The following is a 23473-nucleotide window of genomic DNA, read 5'->3' as shown; positions in this document are numbered from 1 at the left end:
GACAGAAAGAATAGTATATTGTATTAACTATATATGTACTCTTCCTATTGGTTTTCCTCCATTTTGGATGTTCTAAGCTTTCTTTTGCTATTATTTCCTTTCTGTCTGAAGAACTTACTTTAGCCATTCTTTTAGAGAAGATCTGCTGATGACAAATTCTCTTACTTTTGATTCATTTGAGAATGTCTTTATTTCATCTTCATCTTAGAGAATATTTTTTTTTGCAAAATAAATAAATATTTATTTTAAAATTTAAAAAAAGATCTCCAAGCCAAGGCCCAACCCTGGGTCACCACTTCCTTTGGATCACTCTGATTCTGCTCACAGACTGCCCACAGTTGCTGGAAGAAGTCAGAAACATCATACCGGGTACATTAGTTTCCTAGAGCTGCCGCAACCTATTACCACAAAATTCGTGCCTTAAAACAACAGAAATTTATTTTCTCACAGTTCTGGAGGACAAGAGACCAAAATTATGGTGTCAGCAGGGACAATCTGCCTTCAAAGCCTCTAGAGGAGAATCTTTTCTTGTCTCTCCCAGCTTCTGGTGGTTCCTCGTTGTTCCACTTCCAGGACCTGGAACCCGGAGGTTCTCTCTACCACCCCTTTCCTCCTACATTTCCCATACCCTTTCTTCACATTGAATCTGGTCCATGCCCTGGTGTTCCTAAGGTTGTGGTAGCATCACTCCAATCTCCATCTTCACATGGGCTTCTTCCCTGTGTCTCCTTGTCTGTGATCTCCCTCTTTCTTTTTTTTTTATTAGTTTCTGCTTTATAACAAAGTGAATCAGTCATACATATACATCTGTTCCCACATCCCTTCCCTCTTGCGTCTCCCTCCCTCCCACCCTCCCTATCCCACCCCTCCAGGCGGTCACAAAGCACCGAGCTGATCTCCCTGTGCTATGCGGCTGCTTCCCACTATCTATCTACCCTACGTTTGGTACTGTATATATGTCCATGCCGCTCTTTCGCTTTGTCACAGCTTACCCTTCCCCCTCCCCATATCCTCAAGTCCATTCTCAAGTAGGTCTGTGTCTTTATTCCTGTTTTACCCCTAGGTTCTTCATGACATTTTTTTTAATTCCATATATATGTGTTAGCATACGGTATTTGTCTTTCTCTTTCTGAGTTACTTCACTCTGTATGACAGACTCTAGGTCTATCCACCTCATTACAAATAGCTCAGTTTCGTTTCTTTTTATGGCTGAGTAATATTCCATTGTATATATGTGCCACATCTTCTTTATCCATTCATCCGATGATGGACACTTAGGTTGTTTCCATCTCCGGGCTATTGTGAATAGAGCTGCAATGAACATTTTGGTACATGTCTCTTTTTGAATTATGGTTTTCTCAGGGTATATGCCCAGTAGTGGGATTGCTGGGTCATATGGTAGTTCTATTTTTAGTTTTTTAAGGAACCTCCATACTGTTCTCCATAGTGGCTGTACCAATTCACATTCCCACCAGCAGTGCAAGAGTGTTCCCTTTTCTCCACACCCTCTCCAGCATTTATTGTTTCTAGATTTCTTGATGATGGCCATTCTGACTGGTGTGAGATGATATCTCATTGTAGTTTTGATTTGCATTTCTCTAATGATTAATGATGTTGAGCATTCTTTCATGTGTTTGTTGGCCGTCTGTATATCTTCTTTGGAGAAATGCCTATTTAAGTCTTCTGCCCATTTTTGGATTGGGTTGTTTGTTTTTTTGCTGTTGAGCTGCATGAGCTGCTTATAAATTTTGGAGATTAATCCTTTGTCAGTTGCTTCATTTGCAAATATTTTCTCCCATTCTGAGGGTTGTCTTTTGGTCTTCTTTATGGTTTCCTTTGCTGTGCAAAAGCTTTGAAGTTTCGTTAGGTCCCATTTGTTTATCTTTGTTTTTATTTCCATTTCTCTAGGAGGTGGGTCCAAAAGGATCTTGCTGTGATTTATGTCATAGAGTGTTCTGCCTATGTTTTCCTCTAAGAGTTTGATGTTTCTGGCCTTACATTTAGGTCTTTAATCCATTTTGAGCTTATTTTTGTGTATGGTGTTAGGGAATGATCTAATCTCATACTTTTGCATGTCCTTGTCCAGTTTTCCCAGCACCACTTATTGAAGAGGCTGTCCTTTCTCCACTGTACATTCCTGCCTCCTTTATCAAAGATAAGTTGACCATATGTGCGTGGGTTTATCTCTGGACTTTCTATCCTGTTCCATTGATCTATCTTTCTGTTTTTGTGCCAGTACCACACTGTCTTGATTACTGTAGCTTTGTAGTATAATCTGAAGTCAGGGAGCCTGAGAGAATATTTTTTCTGGGTATAAAACTTTGGGTTGACAGGCCTTTCTTTCAGAACTTTAAAAAGGTTGTGCCACTCATTCTGGCTTCCTTCATTTCTGATGTTAAATCCTCTGTCATTCAAATCATTACTCTCCTATAGGTTAAGCCTCATTTATCTCTGGCTGCTTTCAAGGATGTTTCTTTGTGCTTATTTTTCAGAAATTTTATTCTGATATGTCTCAATATGGAATTATTTGGATTTTTCTTGTCAGGGCTTTGCTCAGCTTCTTCAGACATTAGTTTTTTTTTGCCTTTTCTAAGTATTGGAAGTTCACGGTTACTATTTCTTCAAATATTTATTCAGTTCCATACTCTTTCTCTTCTGTTTCTGGGACTTTGATGATATCAATGTCAGACCTTTGGTTTTTGTTCCACAGGTCCCTAAGGTTGTTTTCTGTCTGTCATTTAGATTTGATAATTTCTACTGATATTTCCTTGAATTCACTAATTCTTTCTTCTTTCGTCTTCATTCAAGTAATGAGCCCATCCAGTGAATTTTTATTTCAGTTAATGCATTTTTCACTTTGACAGATTTCCACTTCCTTATGTGTTCTTTTTCTTTGCTAAGAATTTCTATTTTCTCATTTGTTTCAAGATAGTTCACAATTGCTTATTGTGGCATTTTTATGACAACTACTTTAAAACCCTTGTCAGTAATTCCAACATCTGTGTCATATCAGTGTTGCTAGTCTATGATTTACATTTCTCATTTAAGTTGAGATTTTTTAGCCTCTCATCGTGATGTGCAATTTTGGATTGAGATTCTGGTTCCTATTTAAATCTTCCATTTTAGCAGGCAAACGTTTTGGTTTAAAATGCACTTCCTGTCCCAATTTTGTGGGCTGTGGTTCAAAAAGTAATTTAGTTTTCAAAGACTTTGCAGGGCTATCCGTATTTGTTCCACTGTGTGCTGTCCAGAGACCCATTTGAAACCTGGGCAGAATTCCACACCAGTGTTCAGTTCTCAAACCTTTTCTTGTTTCTTGTTGGTTTTATGCATGGGCTGTTCAGAGTTTTGTCCAGGACTTCATGCACAGATTAAGAAAATTTCTTTCTCTAGTTCACTTCTGTCTATAGTGCCCCCCTTCCCATTATCTAGTTGGGAGGGGCATCCCTTTTTCTGAAGGGTGGTAAGCACAGACAGAACTTTGTTGATATTCTCTGCAGCTGAAGCATTCAGTGTGGAGGGGAAGGTTTACCACCTTGCTATTTCAGGTCAGGCATGGAAGACAAGTCTGTTCCCACAGTCTCTGGTTATTTAGAGAGGGTTGGGTTCCACCTAGTTATTGAAGGGAAGAGGTAGAAAATCAGTCTTTTCCCACAGTCTCCATGGTTGTAAATGGAAAGTGCTGCTTCATTATTATTTGTCAGGAATGAATGTCAGGACTTCATACACAGGGTCCATGGCTGTCAAGGGGGTGCCTCCCTGTTATTGCAGGGTGGGGATGGAAGACAAGACTCTGTGTACAGTCTCTGAAGCTGCAGTGCCCAGTGACAATTAAGGGGAGTGTGTGTGTGTGTGTGTGTGTGTGTGTGTGCTTTTTTCTGTTTTCCTAAATTGGGAAGGAATGGTAAAAAGTTTCTGTCCTTTTTCCTGGTCCTTTTGCTAGAGAAAGTGGGCTTTTTCTGGAAGTTTTTCTGTTTGTCTGTGCCCATTGTTTTTTCCAGGCTACAGGTCTCTTCAGTGCCCAGGCTATGATATATGAGGCAAAAAAAAAAAAAAAACAAATAAAAAACCTACAGGAAATCACCACTGGCTTTTCTCTAGTCTCAAGATCTTTATACAATCTGTCTTCTTCCCTCTACCTTCAGAGTATTTTGTTGGTTGCTTTATAAATTTTGTCTAGGATTATTTTGGTTTTTTGTTTGTTTGTTTTGTAAATAGTAGGGGGAACATAGGAGCATGTGCTTATATCTAGTCTGGAACCAGAAAAGTATCAGTCATTTAATTTTAGCCATTCTATTGGTTAGGGGTTTCACTTGCATCTGTTGGATAGAAAATTATATTGAATGTATTTTCCTGTCATTATTTGTATGCAACTTTTTAAATAAAGGGTCTGTTCAAATTTTTGTCTTTTATTGAGATTTCATCTTCTTAATTTTTAGCTCTAAAATTTTAAAATATATTTTGTATACAGGCTCTTTGTCAGATATATATTTTGAGAATGTTTTCTCTCAGTCTGTGGTGTGCTCTTTTTAGATTAAACATTTTATTTTGAGGTAATTGTAGATAAATATTCAGTTGTAAGAAATGTACTGAGATATCCCATGTCTCCATTTTCCTCCAATGGTAATATCTTGCAAAGCAATAGTGAAGTATCATAACCAGGATTTGACATTGATAATCAAGATATAAAACATTTCATCACATGATTAGCTTTTTATTTTCTTAATAGATGTTCTCAAAGAGCAGAAGGTTTCATTATGATGAAGTCTAATTTATAGATTTTTTTTCTTTTTGCTTAATGTTATCTGTAAAGAAATCCTTGCCTACCTCACAGTCATAAAAACAATTTCACCCTTTAGAAACTTTTTATTTTTAACTTTTAAGGTAAGGACTATTATCCACTTTGTGTTAATTTTTATGCATAATATGGAGTATGGGGTAAGGATTAAGCTTTTCCCCTCTACAAATATTCAGTTATTCCATCACTATTTATGGAAAAGACTATCCTTGTTCATTGAAGTACCTTGGCACCTGTATAGAAAATTAATTGACCAGACCATAATGTTTCAGTTTATTTCTGGATTTGCTATTCTACTCTATTGCTCTGTATGCCCATCCTTATGCCAATATCACACTATTTTGATTACTATAGATTTATAGTAATTCTTCAAATCAGATAATATAAACCCTCCAACTTTATTTTTATTTTATAAAATTGTTTTGGTTATTTAGATCTTTTGCGTCTCCACAAGGATGTTAGACTTTTCTTGTTAATTTAATAAAAAATGCTTGGATTGCATAAAATGAAATAGTTTGGAAATGTGTGTGTGTGTGTGTGTGTGTGTGTGTACTTATTCTAACCACATATTATCAGGTATCTAAACAAATAATATGGAAAATCATATTCATATTAAAAGTGTTCAGAATTTAGTCATTTACTTGACATCTATATAGATTGATGTGATTGAAAAATATGTTCCCCAAAAAGGACCTAAATTCATGAAGATAAGTCAGTTTGTGTTTTAAGATTCTACAGGTTTCTGTGAAGAGAGGGATTTTAAAGGCCATGAGAAAAGTGACTGTGTCTGAGTTTTTAAAAATAAAAACTATTTGCTGAGTTATTGGAGGGAAGCAGCCTTAGTTATTGAGAATTTGAGCATATTCATCTATTAGTAATCATAATGAGGCCATATTAGTAGCCTTTTCCCAGTAAGTTTTTCATTATTTCCTTATGCAGATTTCGCATGATAAATTCTTTTTAAGCTTGAGCACCAATGGAAAATTAGGCATTTCTAGAAGGATAGGCTTCCTTTAATAAGGTATTTTGAATTATCCTTTGATTCTCAATTACAGAGATTATATTAATTTCTTGATAAACATTTTCTATTTCATTTTAAAAGATGATTTTTTAGACTCATTTTAATCTCTATACCTTGGAAACTGTGGAACCAGGAAGGCTCTGATTTTAAAAATTCACAAAAACATTAGTAGGGAAGAATCAATCTCTTGGTCTCAGTCATGTGGCAAGAGTTATATATTCGTTTTAACTGCATGCATATTTATATTATGTCTAATTATAAAATGTCAATGCCATTACAGAAATTTTAAATTTGAAAAACACATCTCATCCTTCCACACTGTTGGCTATAAAAGACTAGCTGAAGTTTCCTTTGCAGCAGTTATCATCATTGAACCTGTAGGAGGGGTGGCTTAAATCAGTCATTGACTCAAAATGAGAATTCTCTTCTGTTTGGATAATATGTGAACACATGTGATACCACTTTATCCATGAAGAAACAATGCAGAGAGAACATCACACTGACTGTTCTGAGAGAATGGACAATAGAAAATGAAGAATGGAAAGAAAAAGAGGATTCTGGGAAGACAACAACAGTGGTAGAAAAGTTGTTTAATCACTCTAAACTGCTACATAAAGAAAGACAGTGTGGGCTTCCCTGGTGGCGCAGTGGTTAAGAATCTACCTGCCAATGCAGGGGACACAGGTTCGAGCCCTGGTCCCAGAAGATCCCACATTCCGCCGATCAATGAAGCCCTTGTGCCACAACTATTGAGCCTGTGCTCTAGAGCCTGCGAGCCACAACTTCTGAGCCCATGTGCCACAACCACTAAGGCCCACACACCTAGAGCCCATGCGCCACAAGAGAAGCCACTGCAGTGAGAAACCGCGCCACAACAAAGAGTAGCCCCCGCTCGCTGCAACTAGAGAAAGCCTGCGTGCAGCAACAAAGACCCAACACAGCCAAAAATAAATAAATAAAAATTAAAAGAACATATTAAGGCTTCCCTGGTGATGCAGTGGTTGGGGGTCCGCCTGCTGATGCAGGGGACGCAGGTTCGTGCCCCGGTCCTTGAGGATCCCACGTGCCACGGAGAGGCTGGGCCCGTGAGTTATGGCCGCTGGGCCTGCGTGTCCAGAGCCTGTGCTCCACAACGGGAGAGGCCGCGGCAGTGAGAGGCCTGTGTACCGCAAAAAAAAAAAAAAAAAAAGAGAGCATCTAGGTATCAAAACAAAACTAAACATCAAACATCAGGGACTAATTTACCAAAGAAAGGAAAACAGATGACAAGATATCCCCACAAATTCCAAAATATGGATGTGGAGACAAACGACCTGCATATTAGTAGCATCTGTGCAAGAGAAAGAAAGGAAAACAATGAGATGGGACAGTATGAGAACAGCAGCTCTAAAAGGAAGTTAATTGTCTCCAGTACCACTTGGGTGCAAGGAGCCTGTGTTAAGATGGACTAAAAGGGAAAGAGCAGTATAGCTCCTATGAACTCTGAATTGACCTGCTGGGGTTCCCTTTTAGGACAAGGCCCCACAATGAGGAGAAATTGCTTACAGTGGAATCAAAATCAAGCATGATAGGGAAAACAGAGATGATGAAAAGAGGAGATTTAAACTGAAATTAGGGAGGAGAATAAAAGCAGGACATCTCAGAAAGCAAAGCCACCATATTTTTGAAACCCAGACACAAACAACGAGAGAGAGACAGTAGTGTCAAAGAGGCTGGGATTCAATACTTTTCTGGAAGCAAGCAGTGGTCTGATTTCCCCCTGTTCCTCCAGGAGAGCATCAGTGGGGCCAAACATTGAACTGAAACTCCACCCCCACGTGGCAGCAATGAAACTTCACAAGAATATACAAGGTAGAGCTAGTTACAACTAAGCTTCATCATTCCCACCTCTGTCATCAAGGCCTATTGGGAAGCTAACCCTCCACCTCACCTGGCATCAATGAGGCAGAAGGGCGTAGTGCAAGGAGGGGTAGTTGACACTCTGCTTCTCCCCTCCCCTGATGTCCGTGGGGCCCTGTGGGGAGCTGACGCTTCACCCCTACCCACAGTAACAAAATGGTGTCAGTCAGCCTTCTGCTCACCCTCCTTCCCTACCTGGGAGGCAGTGGAGCCAAGCAGTGAGCTGGTCATACACCACCACTCAAAGGCAAAAAGGTGGTGTGGGTCAGTGCCCCACCTTTGCCAGGAAGGTGACAATGAGGTGATGAGGGACCTGAACTTTCACCCTACCCATCTGCAAGAAAGCAGTGTGAGTCAGTGTCCCATTTTGGCCAGGATGGTTTGTAAGAGCCTGGCAGGAAGCTGAACAAATATACCCACCTCGCTCTTGCACAATGACTGCTAAAAAGAATATTAAATGGAATCCCTAATCTTACAATATAATACACAAAATATCTAGGATATAACAAAAAAACACTCATATTACCAAGAACCAGGAAAATCACAACAGAAATGAGAAAAGACAATGAACGACACCAATCCCAAGATATATCAGACATAATTATCTGACAAGGATTTTAAAGCAGCCATCTTAAAAATGATTCAACAAGCAGTTACATATTTCTTGGAAACAAATGAAAAATAGAAAATTTAACCAAAGAAATAAAAATTCTAAAAAGAAAGCAAATGGAAATTAGAGAACTGAAAAAATGCAATAATCAAAATGAAGAACTTGCTGTATAAGCTCAATAGTTGGGTGGACATAACAGAGGATAAATTCAAAGAATCTGAAGACAAATCAGTAGAATTTACCCAATGTGAGAAACAGCAGCAACAGCAACAACAAAATAGACTTTAAAAAATACAGCATCTCAAGGACTTGTAGGACAATAACAAAAGGGTTAACATATATGTCATCAGAAACCCAGAGACGAGACGGAGAGTAGCACTTAAAAAGCATTTGGAAAAAATAGTGTCTGAAACTTCTCAAATTTGGGAAAGGATATATAAATCTACAGATTCAAGAAACTGGATGATTCCCAGAGAAGAAAAATCCAAAGAAATCCATGCCAAAGACACAGCATAATTAAATTTCTGAAAACCAAAGATAAAAAGTCTTGAAAACATCCAGAGAAGCAACACATTACTTATAGGGGAACACCAATTTTATTAACAACATACTTCTTATCTGAAACCCTGGGGCCAGAAGAAAGTAGAAAACATTTTTCAAGTGTTGAAAGAAAAAAAAAACTGTTAACCCAGAATTCTTTATCCAGTGAAAATATCCTTCAAGAATGAAGGCGAAATCACAATATTATCAGATGAAGTAAAACTAAGAGAATTTTATGCTAGCAAAAATACTCTTTAAAAATGGTTAAAGGAGGGCTTCCCTGGTGGCGCAGTGGTTGGGAGTCCGCCTGCCGATGCAGGGGACGCGGGTTCGTGCCCCGGTCCGGGAGGATCCCACGTGCCGCGGAGCGGCTGGGCCCGTGAGCCATGGCCGCTGGGCCTGCGCATCCGGAGCCTGTGCTCCGCGGCGGGAGGGGCCACAGCAGTGAGAGGCCCACGTACCGCAAAAAAAAAAAAAAAAAAAAAAAAAAATGGTTAAAGGAAGTTCCCTAACAGAAACCCCTGGAACTTCAGAAAGGAAAGAACATGAGAATGGGTAAAAATAGGGGTAAATGTAAAAGATTATCCAGTCTTTCATGAGTTTCTTAAATCATATTTGATTGGTGAAACAAAAATTAAAACATCATCCCACATGGTGTTCAAAATATAAGGGGGAAATACAACAACTATATTTAAAAGGTGGGAGGGTAAAGGGACTCAAATGGAAATAAATTTTCTGTACTTCACTAGAAATGGTTAAACATCAATATTGGTAGTCTGTGATAAGTTACATATATATATTGGAATACCTAAAGCAATCACTAAGAAAATTATACAAAGCTATGTTCAAAAAACTCTAGGTAAATCACAGCAGAATCCTAGTAAATATTCAAATATCCCACAGGAAGATAAGAAAAGAGATATAACAACAAGAAACATAGGAAACAAACAATAAAATGGCAGACTTCAGCCCTAAAATATCAGAATTACCTTAAATGTAAATAGTCTAAATACACTAATTAAAAGACAGAGATTGGCAAAGTGGATTAAAAAATAAACAAACAAACATGACCCAACAATATGCTGTTTTCAAGAAACTCACTTCAAATACAAGGACAGAGGTAAGTTGGAAGTAAAAGGATGAAAAGACATACCATGCAAACATTAATTTAAATGGTTGCACAGGGGCCAAATTAACATCAGTTGAAGTAGACTTGAGAGCAAAGATAATTACTGGAGGCAAAGAGGAATATTACATAATGATAAAAGGATCAATTCACCAGGAAGACATAATGATCCTAAATGTGTACACATCAAAATACATGAAGCAAAAACTTACAAGCCTGAATGGAGAAATAGACAAATCCACAATTATAGTTGGGGACTTCGATACCCACTCTCGGTAATTGATAGAACTAGTAGACATAATTTTTTTTAATTGTGTTCACTTTTTTCCAAGAAAAATAGACTGAATAACATGAAAACAAATAACCAGTGTGTTTCTTAGAAATACCGGTAGCGCACTCCTTCCTTCGCAAGCTTGGGTGTGGTCCAGGGCTAAAGTCATACTCTGTGTCCGCAGCTGCAGCTGCCTTGCCCTTCTGCAGGTACCCAGGCCGCTCCTGTTCTCGGAGACCATGCAGAAGAGAAGATTCATGTGCGGGAAGTGCTGCTCTGCAGCCTGGGCAGTGTACCTAGCTGACCAGGAAAAACACCTGCCATGATCCCCAGATCCCCCAAAGTCCCTGGAGGCTGTAGATGCCTCAGTTTTACCTGCCGGAGACTGTTGCTCTCTGCAAAATCAGGCGGTACTAGAGTTCCAGAAACTTCTGATCTTTGAGAGCCCTTTCTAACACTGGTCTAGAAAGTCACCCTAGGTCTGCAGCATGACCTGCAGTTCCTGAGTGGGGCCATGGGGCTTTGCAGGAAGCCTATTAGGCCTACCTGGTCGACCTATTTGAAGACACCATCCTTCTTATGCAAAGCAGGAATTCTCTCCATAATGTCATCTTCTTGTCTTCTTTCTGGATTACACCTGCCTCATAGCAATAAGCATTTCCCTTCACCAAAGACACAGTTCTTAGCTAGATACTGATCCTTCTCCGGATGCTCACCAGCACCCTTCTTAAAATGTGGCTCCCAGGCCTGAAGACAATATACCAGACATAATGCCATGAAGTAGAAATTAAAGTCACTATCTTCTTTATCCAGACCTTTAATTCCATTATTGCAAACATTTGGGGTGCCCAAATCATGTTGTTAATCATATCAAAATTATTGGTAACCAAAAACTAAGATTTTTAAAAGGGTATTATTAAACCATTTCTATTTTATTCTATACTTGCATTATGTATATGTACGTATACTTTTAAATAAAATTTAACATGTGTACATATTTAATCTCAGCATCGAGCTTTACATTTATGACAGTAAGTTTCATTCTATTAGTTTTAGTCTTTCTAGGGTTTAGAAATTCTTTTCTCTATCTTCTTTTTCTTTTCTTTTTCTGTATTTTTATTATTACTATTTTTTATTTTAAAAAATATACTTTATCTTTCTCTCTCTTTTTAAATACTGATTTTTTTATTCAGAATATACACTCTCTATCATGGGCATATGTTATTCTTGCCTACTTGGTGAAGACACCCTGGTTTTTCTGTGGAACCACCACTCTTCCAATGCTAATTCATGTGATTTTGGTGTGTAGACACCCCCCACACACATTCTGAGGAAGGCATGTAACCCATGCAGGGCCTAGCAACACCAGCCCTGGAAATAACTGTGAAAAACACTTTCCTCCACTGAAGGTAAAAGGGAAAGCCTGACTCGGAGCATGACCAACACAGAGGAAGTGGATCCTGGAGGCAGGAGCAACAAGGTGCTGGAGACATTCTCTGAGTCCTAGATCCATCCATGTCTGCAGCCAAGAAGTCCTCTTGCATCAGCCAGTTTAAAGTTGATTTCTGTCACTTGCAGTCAAGAGTTTTGTTTAATAGACCCTCCCTGAAAATTTTGTCACTGCAGCTTTGTCAATCATTTCCTCATAGGAGGGATTGGTGGTGACCTGGGGCCCAGGGGATTCGTTTCAGAGCTCCATTTCCATAGCAAACGTTTTTTTTTTTTCTTTTAAAATATTCTTACCTTATCTAGATACTTTTTTTAAAATTTTTATTTATTTTGTTGTGCCGGGTCTTAGTTGCAGTAGGTGGGCTCGTTAGTTGTGGCTCACAGGCTCCCCAGCTGTGGTTCACCTGCTCCTTAGTTGTGGCACATGTGCTCCTTAGTTGTGGCTGACAGGCTTCGTTAGTTGCAGTTCTCGGGCTCCTTAGTTGCAGCTCACTGAATCCTTAGCTGTGTCTTGCAAACTCTTAGTTGCAGCATGCATGTGGGATCTAGTTCCCTGGCCAGGGATCGAACCCAGCCACCTGCATTGGGAGCTCGTAGTCTTAACCACTGCACCACCAGGGAAATCCCAGCAAACATTGTTTTTATTTGTATTTCATGTGTGTGGGGGGTGGTTTAGTGGGGTGGGATGGATTTGTGTGTATGCTTATGTTAGAAGAAAGTTCCCATAAGCTTCCTTATGTGTCATTGCTGTCACTGTGTTGATTTAAATGGCTGATAAAAATCACTGAGGGAGATCTAGTCAGAGACACACCCTGTTTATTTGCCACTGGGAACCAAGTGCAAATTGATAGTAACTAACAGTATTTGGGTACCACGGTTTAGCTTTCTTTCATCCAGGTCATATTGTTGGTATGAATGTAAAATGTTACAGCTGCTGTGGAAAACAGTTGGCGGTTTCTTAAAAAGTCAAATATAGAATTTGGCGGTTCCTTAAAAAAGTTCTTAAAAAGAAGTACCATATTCTTTATAATAGTCCACAGGTGGAAACAACCCAAATGTCCATCAACACACGAATGGATAAACAAGATGCTGTATATGCATACAATAGAACAGTATGCAGCTTTAAAGAATAATAAAATCCTGATACATGCAAAAGATGGATGAACCTTGAAAGCATCATGCTAAGTGAAATAAATCAGACACAGAAGAACAAATATTGTATGATTCCACTTATAGAGGTACCTAGAATAGACAAATTCATAGAGACAGACAGTAGAATAGAGATTACTAGGGGCTGGTAGGAGGGGAGAATGGGGAGTTATTGTTTAATGGGTACAGAGCTTCTGTTTGGGATGATGAAAAAGATCTAGAAGTGGATAGTAGTGATGTTTGTACAACATCATGAATATATTTAATGCCACTGAATTATATGTGGTTAAAATGGTAAGTTTTATATTATGTATATTTTGCCACATAAAATGAAAAAATAGTATTTTTCAGAAAAATATCAGTATTTCCTCTTAAGTAATTTAGCATGAATATCATTAACTAGAGTTCCATAGAGATCATAGTGTCCCTAGAAGAGAAATAAATGGACCGTCTACTAAATTTTTATTTGATCTGTGTAAGTGGAAGAGTTCTAGGTCAAGTAAGTGAACTTGAATAATAATAATAATAAAATAATAATAGTAAACCAGAGTCACAGCCCCTCAATCGATCCCCAGACTTGAGGACTTTTACAGATCCCCAAACCCTTAGGTGAAGGGAATACTGGGACCCCACTACACTGCCAAAATTTTATACTGTTAATCTTTCTCCCAGCCTTCCCCAAAGGGATCTATAGCTCTTTACCAAGGTGACTGTACATTGGAGAAAAGGAGATAATCAGATATTTTGGGGACTACTGGATACTGGATCTGAACTGACACTAATTCCAGGAGACCCAAAAATGTCACTGTAGTTAGAGTAGGGGCTTGTAGAGGTCAAATGATCAATGGAGTTTTTGCTCTGGTCCATCTCACAGTGGTTCCAGTGTAGTTATTTCCCCAGTTCCAGAATAGATAATTGGAATAGACATACTCAGCAACTGGAAGAATCTCCACAGTGGTTCCTTACATGTGGAGTGAGGGCTATTATGGTAGGAAAGGCCAAGTGGAAGCCACTAGAACTGCCTCTGTCAAGCAAAATAATAAACCAAAAGTAATGACTCGTTCCTTGAAGATTGCAGCAATTAGTACCACTATCAAGAACCTGAAGGATGCAGAGATTGTGATTTTCACCACATTCCCATTCCACTTGCCTATTTGGCCTGTGAAGAAAACAGATGGATCTTCAGAATGACAATAAATTATCATAAACATGACTAGGTGGTAACTCCAATTGTAGTTGCTGTTCCAGACTGTGGTGAAATAGTTTGAGCAAATTAATACATCCCCTAGTTCCTGGTATGCAGTATATTGATCTGGCAAATGCTTTTTCTCCATACCTATTAGTGAAGATCACTAGAAGCAGTTTGTTTTCAGCTGGCAAGGTCAAGAATACATTTTCATTGTTTTGCCTTGGCTGTATATCAACTCTCTAGCCCTATGTCATAATTTAGACTGCATGGATCATGATTGTCTTTTCCTTCCACAAGACATCACACTGAGCCATTACATTGGTGACATTATGCTAAATGGAGCTAGTGAGCAAGAAGTAGCAACTATCCTTGACTTATTGGTCTTATTAGTAAGACACTTGCATGTCAGAAGGTGGAAAATAAACTCTACAAAAATTCAGGGGCTTCCCATCTCAGTAAAATTTCTAGGTGTTCAGTTGAGCTTGTCAAGATATCCCTTCTAAGATGAAGGGTGAGTTGTTGCATCTGGCCCCTCCTATAACCAAAAAAGATGCACAATGCCTAGTGGGCCTCTTTGGATTTTAGAGGCAACATATTTCTCATTTGGGCATGCTACTTTGGTCCATTGATTGAGCAACCCATAAAGCTTAGTTTTGAGTGGGGCTCAGAACAAGAGAAGGCTTTCCAACAAGTCCAGGTTGCCATGCAAGCTGTTCTTCCACTTGGGCCAGATGATCCAATATATCTAATGGTGTTTTAAGTGTCAGTGGCAAAGAGAGATGCTGTTTGGAGCCATTGACAGACTCCAGTAGGCAAATCATAATGCAGACTCTCAGGCTTTTGGAGCGAAGTTATGGTATCCTCTGTGGATAACTACTCTTCTTTGAGAAACAGTTTTTAGCTTGCTACTGGGTCTTAGTAGAGAATGAATGCTTAACCATGGGCTACCAAGTTCATGAGCTGCTCATCATGAACTGGCTATTACCCGACCCATCAAGCCAAAAAACAGCACTCCATTATCAAGTAGAAGTGGTATATATGAGACAGCCTGAGCAGGCCCTAAAGGCAAAAGTAAGTTACATTAAGGGGTTGCCCAAATGCCTGTAGCCCCTACTTCTGCCTTCTCTCTCCCAGCCTGCACCTACGGCCTCATGTGGAGTTCTCTACAATGAGTTGCCTGAGGAAGAAAAAACTTGGGCCTGATTCACAGATGGTTTTGCATGATATACAGGCACCAAGTGAAGTGGACAACTGCAGCACTAAAGCCCCTTTCTGGGACACTCCTGAAGGACTGGGGTGAAGGGTAATTCTCCCTGTGAGCAGAACGTTGAGCATCTGGTTGTTCATTTTGCTTGGAAGGAAAACTGGCCAGATGTGATTATATACTGATTCATGGCCTGTGGCCATGGTTTGGCTGGATGGTCTGAGACTTTGAAGGAACATAATTGGAAAATTGCTGACAAAGAGGTCTGGAGAAGAGGTATGTGGATAGAGCTCTCTGAATGGGCAAAAAGCGTGAGTATTATTTGTGTCCCTTATGAATGCTCACCTAAGCGTAACCTCAGTAAATCAAGTGAATAGGACAACCTGTTCTGTGAATACCAGTCAGATTCTTTTCCCAGACACTCCTGTCATTGCCAATGGGCTCATGAACAAAGTGGCCATTGTGGCAGGGATGGAGGTTATGCATCGGCTCAGCAACATGAGAATGTGAGCTCCATAAGGGAGGAACTGTGACTATTTGCTTTACTCGTGTCCCTAGAGCCCATACAGTGCTGTCACATAAAAGTGACAAATACTTGAACGAGTAAATATATGAACTAGAAAAGTTTTAAAAAGTAGTACTAAGGAACGAGACCATGGAGCAGCTCTTGGTAATAGTTTCTTACTTATTTAAAAATAGAGATGATCATGGACATTTGTGAAATTCCATGCTTAAAGTGAAGTGATGGGATACCACTAATATTTGCTTTTTTAAATCCCAGAAGTTTTTTTTTTTTTGCTTTTCAGACTTTTATATCAGTCAAAAGGTAACTGAGATTAGGAAACATGGCCAAATTAAAGTTTTACAGGCAAAACACCTAATGTGGTCTTATTACTCTAACTTTCATCAATCACCAACCATTAACAGAAATAGGCAGGCTATAATTGCTTTTAAGATTTTGTAAACATACCTTGGAGATACTGATTGAAATACCTGCTATGAATGGAGATTTCCTTATTACAGAGCCCTTTCCCTCCCCTAAGAAGGTGCCCAAGTTTTAGAGCTACATACCCATGTAAGCCAATTCCTTCCTCACATTTGCTGAATTCTCTCTCACCTTTCCTTATTTCCTTTGCAATTTAACTATAATAAGGAACTATTTAAATATCTGGACTATAAGTAATACTGGTAGTTAAGTTTGTACTTCAGATTTTTGTGATGACCAAATTTGTTTCCAGTTCTATTTATTTCAAGTCTATTGGCTCCTTTGAAAAATCCTGTTAGATGATAGATGCGGTTTGGAACTTTTTGCAAGCTTAATATATTTGAAAGTTACAGAAACACCAAATATACTAAAATATAATTTAGACATCTGCGGGGGGTCTTCTGATTTGACAGACTTGAAACTTTTATTAAATAAAAAGCCACCATACTTTCATTCAGTTTAGCACCTAGATGTTTCCTTAGTCTTTAGTTGTTCCAGGATGCTGTACACAGCACTCTGAGTTAGCCTGCTGCTGTAATGTAAGATGAAGGAATCCCTGACTGCATGTGGTAGACTGTATTTTCCAAAAATGGCTGTGGAAAAAGGCTAGTGAAGGTTTTGTGGGATATAAAGTTCCAGTTTTGCTCCATCACTCATCCCCTTCACAATGGATTATGGCTGGATTAAATATTTCTGCAGTTTATTCCTTGTGTTTCCTTGATTGGGAACATGAGATTTTTAAAAATGTATACACGTGCTTCTTCAGCTTGCAGAATGTAGGTATATTTTTACTATTTTTTTTCTAATAAAATATATGGTTTCTGCAGAACAGGTTAAAGAAAATAATCATCCCTAATTCACCCAGAAGTTTGGCATATATCCTTCCCATCTTTTAAATATACAAAAATACTGTTTTATTTGTATTTACTATCTGTGTAACCATATGCTTGGGCTGTTTTGTTCCTTTGAGTTTTTTAATTCAGAGATTAGGTAGCTAAGCCCAAGTTTGACCTAGTGATCTCTCATCAATCTTCTGAGGCCAGAGGACTATTTTTCTAGGCCAGCCTCATTTCTTATGGATCTTGAACAGATTTCTCCAGTTACTAACAAGCACCTAAAATTTGTTAATCACAACCATTAAATTTACTTTTGGGAACACTAGGTAACATGGTTGACATAAAATCTGCATACTGGGCTTCCCTGGTGGCGCAGTGGTTGGGAGTTCGCCTGCAGATGCAGGGGATGTGGGTTTGTGCCCCAGTCTGGGAAGATCCCACATGCCACGGAGTGGCTGGGACCGTGAGCCATGGCCGCTGAGCCTGCGCGTCCGGAGCCTGTGCTCCGCAACGGGAGAGGCCACAACAGTGAGAGGCCCGCGTACAGAAAAAAAAAAAAATCTGCATATCTATAAGTAGAATATCTGCAGAGCCACCCAGTGTCTTTCTCCTAATGAACCATTTGCACATTCAGTTATGTCTTTATAGCCCAATTATATACCCCAACTACTACAAGTTAATGCATTAAAAAGAGAAACTTCCACCTTTACGTGTTGAATTAAAATTTATTGTAAAAGGCAAAGTTTTATGTATCCTTTTAAAAAATGAAAATTCAAAAGTCTTAGAGTTAAGCAATGAGTCTTCAACATTATAAAGCTATTTATAACACTAATTAAAGTAATGGTTGGGGCTTCCCTGGTGGCGCAGTGGTTGAGAGTCTGCCTGCCGATGCAGAGGACACGAGTTCGTGCCCTGGTCTGGGAAGATCCCACATGCCGAGGAGTGGCTGGGCCCGTGAGCCATGGCCTCTGAGCCTGTGCGTCCGGAGCCTGTGCTCCGCAACAGGAGAGGCCACAGCAGTGAGAGGCCTGTGTACCGCAAAAAAAAAAAAAAAAAAAAAAAAAGAAAGTAGTGGTAACATCTAACCCTTATAAAAATGTCACAGAATTCAAATCACAACTTGGATCCTCAATGGTTCAGTATCTTATCTTATACAATAAGGGTTTGGTCAGTTTTAAGATAAAATTCCTCCAGGTATGCTGTTCTCAAGTCCTCTATTATCACCATCCATCAGCTCACACAATGGGATAGCTGGCTGCTGTGGCAATTCCACAATGGTTGTTCTCGTCTTTGGCCATTTTTATGTAGCCATTCCAGCCCCATTCTGGACCCCAACTGAAAGAAGAACATGTTTTCCATTTTATACAAAGCATCAGGTACACATTACCTTCATTAATAATAATAACAACTAATAATTAAAATAGTGCATAGCATGTATCAGGTACTATTCTAAGTTCTGTTACATATATTTATAAGTATATTAACTCCTGTGGGTCCTTATCTTAACTTTTTAAGATAGGAAACTGAGGCAGAACTGGCATTCCAATGTAGCAGTCTGTCTCCTCAGGCTCATCTCAGTTAAAGAACTTTAGCTGTGAAAATTGATCCTCACAACCCTCAAAGACCTCTGAGAGCTGGGAGTAGAATGCAGTGGCAGGATATCAAATGATATCAGAAAGGATGCACAGAGGCCACTGGACTCTTGGACAATCTTTCAGACTTAAAGAATGAGCAGAGGCAGATGTTTCTGCCCACGACTCCTTGTTCAAAAATTAGAGACAGAAAAAGGAAACCAGCCCTCAACTCTACAGGTGCAAAATCCTTTATATGAAACCCCTGGAGCTGGATGTGTTTCTGAATTAAGAAAATTTTCAGAATTTAGAAATGCAATGTTACAAATACATAATAATAACCCCAACAAACTTGCTATAGAATCTTATAATCACATATCAGTATTTCTGTGTTTAAGTGGGAGAAAGACTTCTGGGATTTCAAAATTGAGCTTTTTGGGACCTGGAATCAAATACTGCTTCCAAAGAAGGATTCCCTTTTCGATTTAAAATATAAATATAACATTTGGAGTTTTATACCTGTTCTTGACAATCCAAAATTTATTTTTATTTGAATCTGTTCCTTCAAATCCATAGCCAACCACCAAAACACCATGATCCAGGTCTTTGCTGCTGCAGTCTGAATCATAATAAATACCTGGGAGAGTAAAATTCAATGTTAGGGTGAGGAGTTCCAAGTGACACATGACAGTAACCCAAGCTATCAACCAATTAAGAGAAGTATCTCAAAATTCAGTGAAATGTCATAAACAAATTCCAAATAAGACTTAAATATTTGACCAAAAATAGTAACAGCTGATGAAAAGGAAGAAGAAAAATTTAACTCACTAGAAATCAACAAAATTCAACAAAATCTTAGATATATTTTCTACCTAAAAAATATTTCCAATAATAAGACATAGTTATCAAGGTTAAGGTGATTTAGGCATTCAACTACTAACTACTAATATTAATTAGCATAATCCTCTCTACTCCTTGAATGCCAACTAAGAAAACAGCACAAAACAGAAAAATACTTGAACCACAGGGTTCTTTACAGATCTAACTACAATAGTAAAAAACTTTTGGAAAAAGGGACCAACAATTGAAGAATAGTTACATAAATTTGGTTGTATACAAAGAATTAATTACATAGCCATTTAAAAATATTTATGAAGTCTGTCATCATGAGAAAATGCTTAAAGTATAATGTCAAATGGAAACATCATTGTTATTAAATGCATACACTCAAAATTCTACAGTCCTAGAAAACAGGACTCCATACCAGAGTCAATCATGGTTGTTTTCCACTTTTCCCTGCCTGAATTTCTATAATAAAAGACAAACACCTACCTGATTTATAGAACTGGAAGGATGTATGGCCTGCATCAATAGCAACAGAGATGGGCCCCACAGTTGCCACTGCCTTCATAAGGGCCTTCTCCCGCTGAGGGATGTCCACGAAGCCAGTGTCATTGACGGCAGAATACTCGGGCTTATAGTTACAGCTATTTGTTTCCTTTTAAAGATAAAGGGGAAAGAGACTTGATTCCTACCATCCACCTTATGAGGAACATGAATTATAGGACCATAAGACTCAGCAGTTTGCAGCTTAATAATTTCTAAGTCAATTTTGTTATAAAGCAGCCCAGCAAAATGCTATTGATTGGTTTGAAATTGAAAAATTAGTAGATATTTCTTCAGTAAGACCACTTAGGTCTACCTGGCCATAAGAAATTTTTCACTATGGAGAAATATGCATTATATGCAGAATGGTGTACATATTCTCCATGTTACATGGAAGTAAGACAAGCTATGTTAACCATCTAATCAGAGACCTGTGCAACAGCTGATAATTTATAATGACAGTTCTGACAGTTTACATCTAAAATGTGAATGCTGAATAAGATGTCTGTTATCTCTGAAAGTGTTCAAAAGCAGAGCTGTAATGACAAGGAGTTCCTTTTACCCTTCCAAGATATGGATAGGATTCCTCTGAGTCCAGGCCTCCATTGTCCTTAACATACTGGAAGGCATTATCCATTAAGCCACCACTGCAACCGTCATTGCCTTGAGGCCGAGAGCAGTCCACCAGGTTCTGCTCACTCAGTGAGACAAGTTTGCCAGTTTTCCAGAACATCTGTCCTTCAAGGGCGCCAGTGGCACTAAAAGCCCAACAAGAACCACACTGACCCTGAAAATAAAAAAGCCATCAGTTTACAAGACAAAGACCAACAACAGCCCATACACCTAAACATTCTTAAGAAAATCTGAATCTGAATACTGTCATACCTGATTCTTCACAGGAGTTACATAGCCTTTCTTAGTCCAATCCACAGATTTGGGGACTTCAAGAAAGAGAGGTTCATGGAACACTTTCCCCTTCTTGTGCTTATGGTTTTGAAAGCCATTCATCACCTGCTTAAATTCTTCACTGGTCTTTAAGGAAAAGTAAATAAAATGTTGAAGAAGTTATTTTGCTAAAGTACTGAGAAGAGGAGGCACAAAAAGTTCAGCAACTCATGCCACACTCACCATGTCACCAAAGGCATTCATTGCCATGGTGAAGCCATGTTTCCCTTGGCTGTATTCCTGATTGTGTAGGTCAATCGTTTTCATATTCTTCTCCCACACTGCTCTCCTCCATCCTTCTTCATTCTAGATGCAAACATATAACTGGTAATTTTTACTTCTATTTAAAACCCAACGCATGTTCACCAAATGGATTTGCAGACAGAGAAAAAGAAAAACGATTGTCAGGGATGGCTTTATACTTCTGAGAGCTGTTCTCCAAACTCTAACACAGGAAAATATGCCCATGCTGTGCTCAGAAATAGGTGCCATTAAGTTACTGCCTTGATAAAAGCTAAAACAACTACTCCAGAAACTACTCTCTGGCTATAAACTCCAACAGCATGGACCATTGTGGGGTCCCTCTGGAAATTTTCTGATGTTACCAACCATGCCATACAGTCTCCCGTGTGTTGCCTTCCACTGGTACCAGTGTGTATCTAAATTTTGATCAAGTTTTGGAGCAGCTGAGGCTATTCCCAAGCAAAGGGCAGTCAGGAAGAGTGAAGGATTCATGTTTCAAAAACCTAGGAAGGAAAAAGAATTAGTATTTGATGAGGCCAATGCTTTAAAAAAGCCATCCTACTTTCTCCTGGATGTCATAGCCACTGTGGTAGACTAAGAACATTTAAATGATCTTCTCAAATATTTACGGAAAGTCTGTGAAAGAAGGCTAAAGATATGGGTGGAGAAAAACAGGTCAAGGACTTGACACAGTGGAGGTATTTGATTCAGCCATCAAAATGAAAAACAGGCTGACAAGTGCTATAGGAATTGAAACAGACTTCACTATGAGTGCAATGATAATTTAGGTTTTGATAAGAATTTCTGCCACAACTTATGTGTCGGAATCTTAAGGCAACAACTGGGAAACCGTTGTTCCAGGTTATTTACTGAACGTATAGAGGTGACCCAAGAAATTTTATTTATCAGGACGCCTGATCCTAAGTAGGGACAGACATGGATCTCAAAGAGTTAGATGGCTACCTCACACCTTTCTTCTTGGCTAATAAACAGCAGGGAGTGAGATACGCCTTCGAATCTCTGCTACCTAAATTGAAACCTTTCTAAAAAGCCTTCCCAGGAGAAGGTGGGCAGGACTGCACACAGCGCTGTACCGTCCCTACCCTTGTCCTGTGTAGCCCACACCCCCTCCCTCGCCCTCCAGACCGGGCACGCGATCACGTGGCACGACGGCGCCCAGAGCCTCCAGTTCTCGTGCCCGGTCAGGGCCAGACTCCTGGGGCTCAAAGAACCCGCCTGGTTTGAGCCCGCACCCGCGCTGTAGGCGGGGCCAGGCCAGGGACTTGCTGCCCAGCTCCCAGCCCTCCGCACACGCCCGTCGCTTCCAGAGCTGTTTACGGCGGCGCAGAGAGCGACGGGCCCCTTAGCCCGGAGTTCGGGGGTCACACTGCCGCGACTGACCCGAACTTGTGCCTGCCACCTCCCAGAGGCTGACCGGCCTAGGACCTCCCCCCGCCCCGGGTGGCGTCAGCTCTGCCCTGGGTTTCCCAAATAGCCCTGCCCCTTTCCCCACCTCAAGGCTACCAAAGCTTGAGGGAACACCGACCCAGCCTCATCAACTCCCGGCGGGCAGACGCTGTCGTTCCTGGGGGTCGCGCCTGCCCCCTCACCCGAGTCCCTGGATATCCCTTCCTCCAGTCCCCGTCCCTGACCCGCCTCGGCCCCAGACTAGGTCGCTGACCTGCGGCTGCCACAGCTGCGCAGGCGCACTCCACGGACACACGTATCTCTCCACAGGTTTCCGAGGCCGGAGGTTCTGGCCGGGTTGTGCCTGACTCTGCCTTTAAGGCCCTGGTTTGCGGCCCGCCCGCCCCCGCCCCCACCGCCTGCCCGCGCCGCGATTGGCTGAGCTGGCCAGTGGGCAGGGCCTCCGGGCGTGAGTACTCTGCGCTCGTGATGCGATTCTGTCCCAACTTGTCCCAGGGAAGGCAGTGCTAGCCTCAGTGGAACCGAAGACGAAGAGCTGGGGGCCCCTGGGCAGCGCTGAGGAGGAGTCCGGCGTCTCTGGGGACCTGGATCAACTAATTACCTCGATTGCGCTCGGCCGGTGGTTCACGAAAAAGAAGCTACAGGGAGGCCCAAGCGGATTTTCAGCGTAACCCTGTGCCTCCTTTAGTCCTGGAGTTTTTGGTGAAAGTCTGCGGGAGGGCTGAGAACTGTCTAGTTTAGGGGTTCCCAATTATTCCACAGCAAAGGTGGGGCGGGCTGGAGGAATGCGGAGCCCTCAGGTAGAGGCGTTACCTCCCGGGTT

General features: G+C 40.3%; 1 protein-coding gene across 2 annotated transcripts; it reads right to left on the bottom strand.

Annotated features, from left to right (window-relative positions):
• Positions 1-17782: 17782 nt before the first annotated feature.
• Positions 17783-23017, bottom strand: LOC308618496 (procathepsin L). Of its 2 annotated transcripts, XM_081236402.1 has the most exons (8): positions 22904-23017; positions 21589-21725; positions 21163-21285; positions 20920-21066; positions 20597-20821; positions 19981-20146; positions 19168-19285; positions 17783-18412 (listed from the first exon to the last, which is right to left on the bottom strand). In XM_081236402.1, the coding sequence occupies exons 2-8, from the start codon at positions 21712-21714 to the stop codon at positions 18313-18315; spliced, it is 1005 nt and encodes a 334-aa protein (XP_081092528.1). In that variant the 5' UTR covers positions 21715-21725; positions 22904-23017; the 3' UTR covers positions 17783-18312. The 2 variants fall into 2 exon arrangements, with proteins under 2 accessions (XP_081092528.1, XP_081092529.1); XM_081236403.1 differs by lacking the exon at positions 21589-21725 and having other exon boundaries at positions 22904-22996.
• Between the last annotated feature and the right edge of the window lie 456 nt (positions 23018-23473).

The sequence above is a fragment of the Mesoplodon bidens genome (assembly GCF_964165515.1).
Source record: "Mesoplodon bidens genome assembly, chromosome: 6".
Taxonomy (NCBI): domain Eukaryota; kingdom Metazoa; phylum Chordata; class Mammalia; order Artiodactyla; family Ziphiidae; genus Mesoplodon; species Mesoplodon bidens.
Note: the sequence above shows the minus strand (reverse complement) of the source record. Positions and strands in the feature narration are given on the sequence as shown.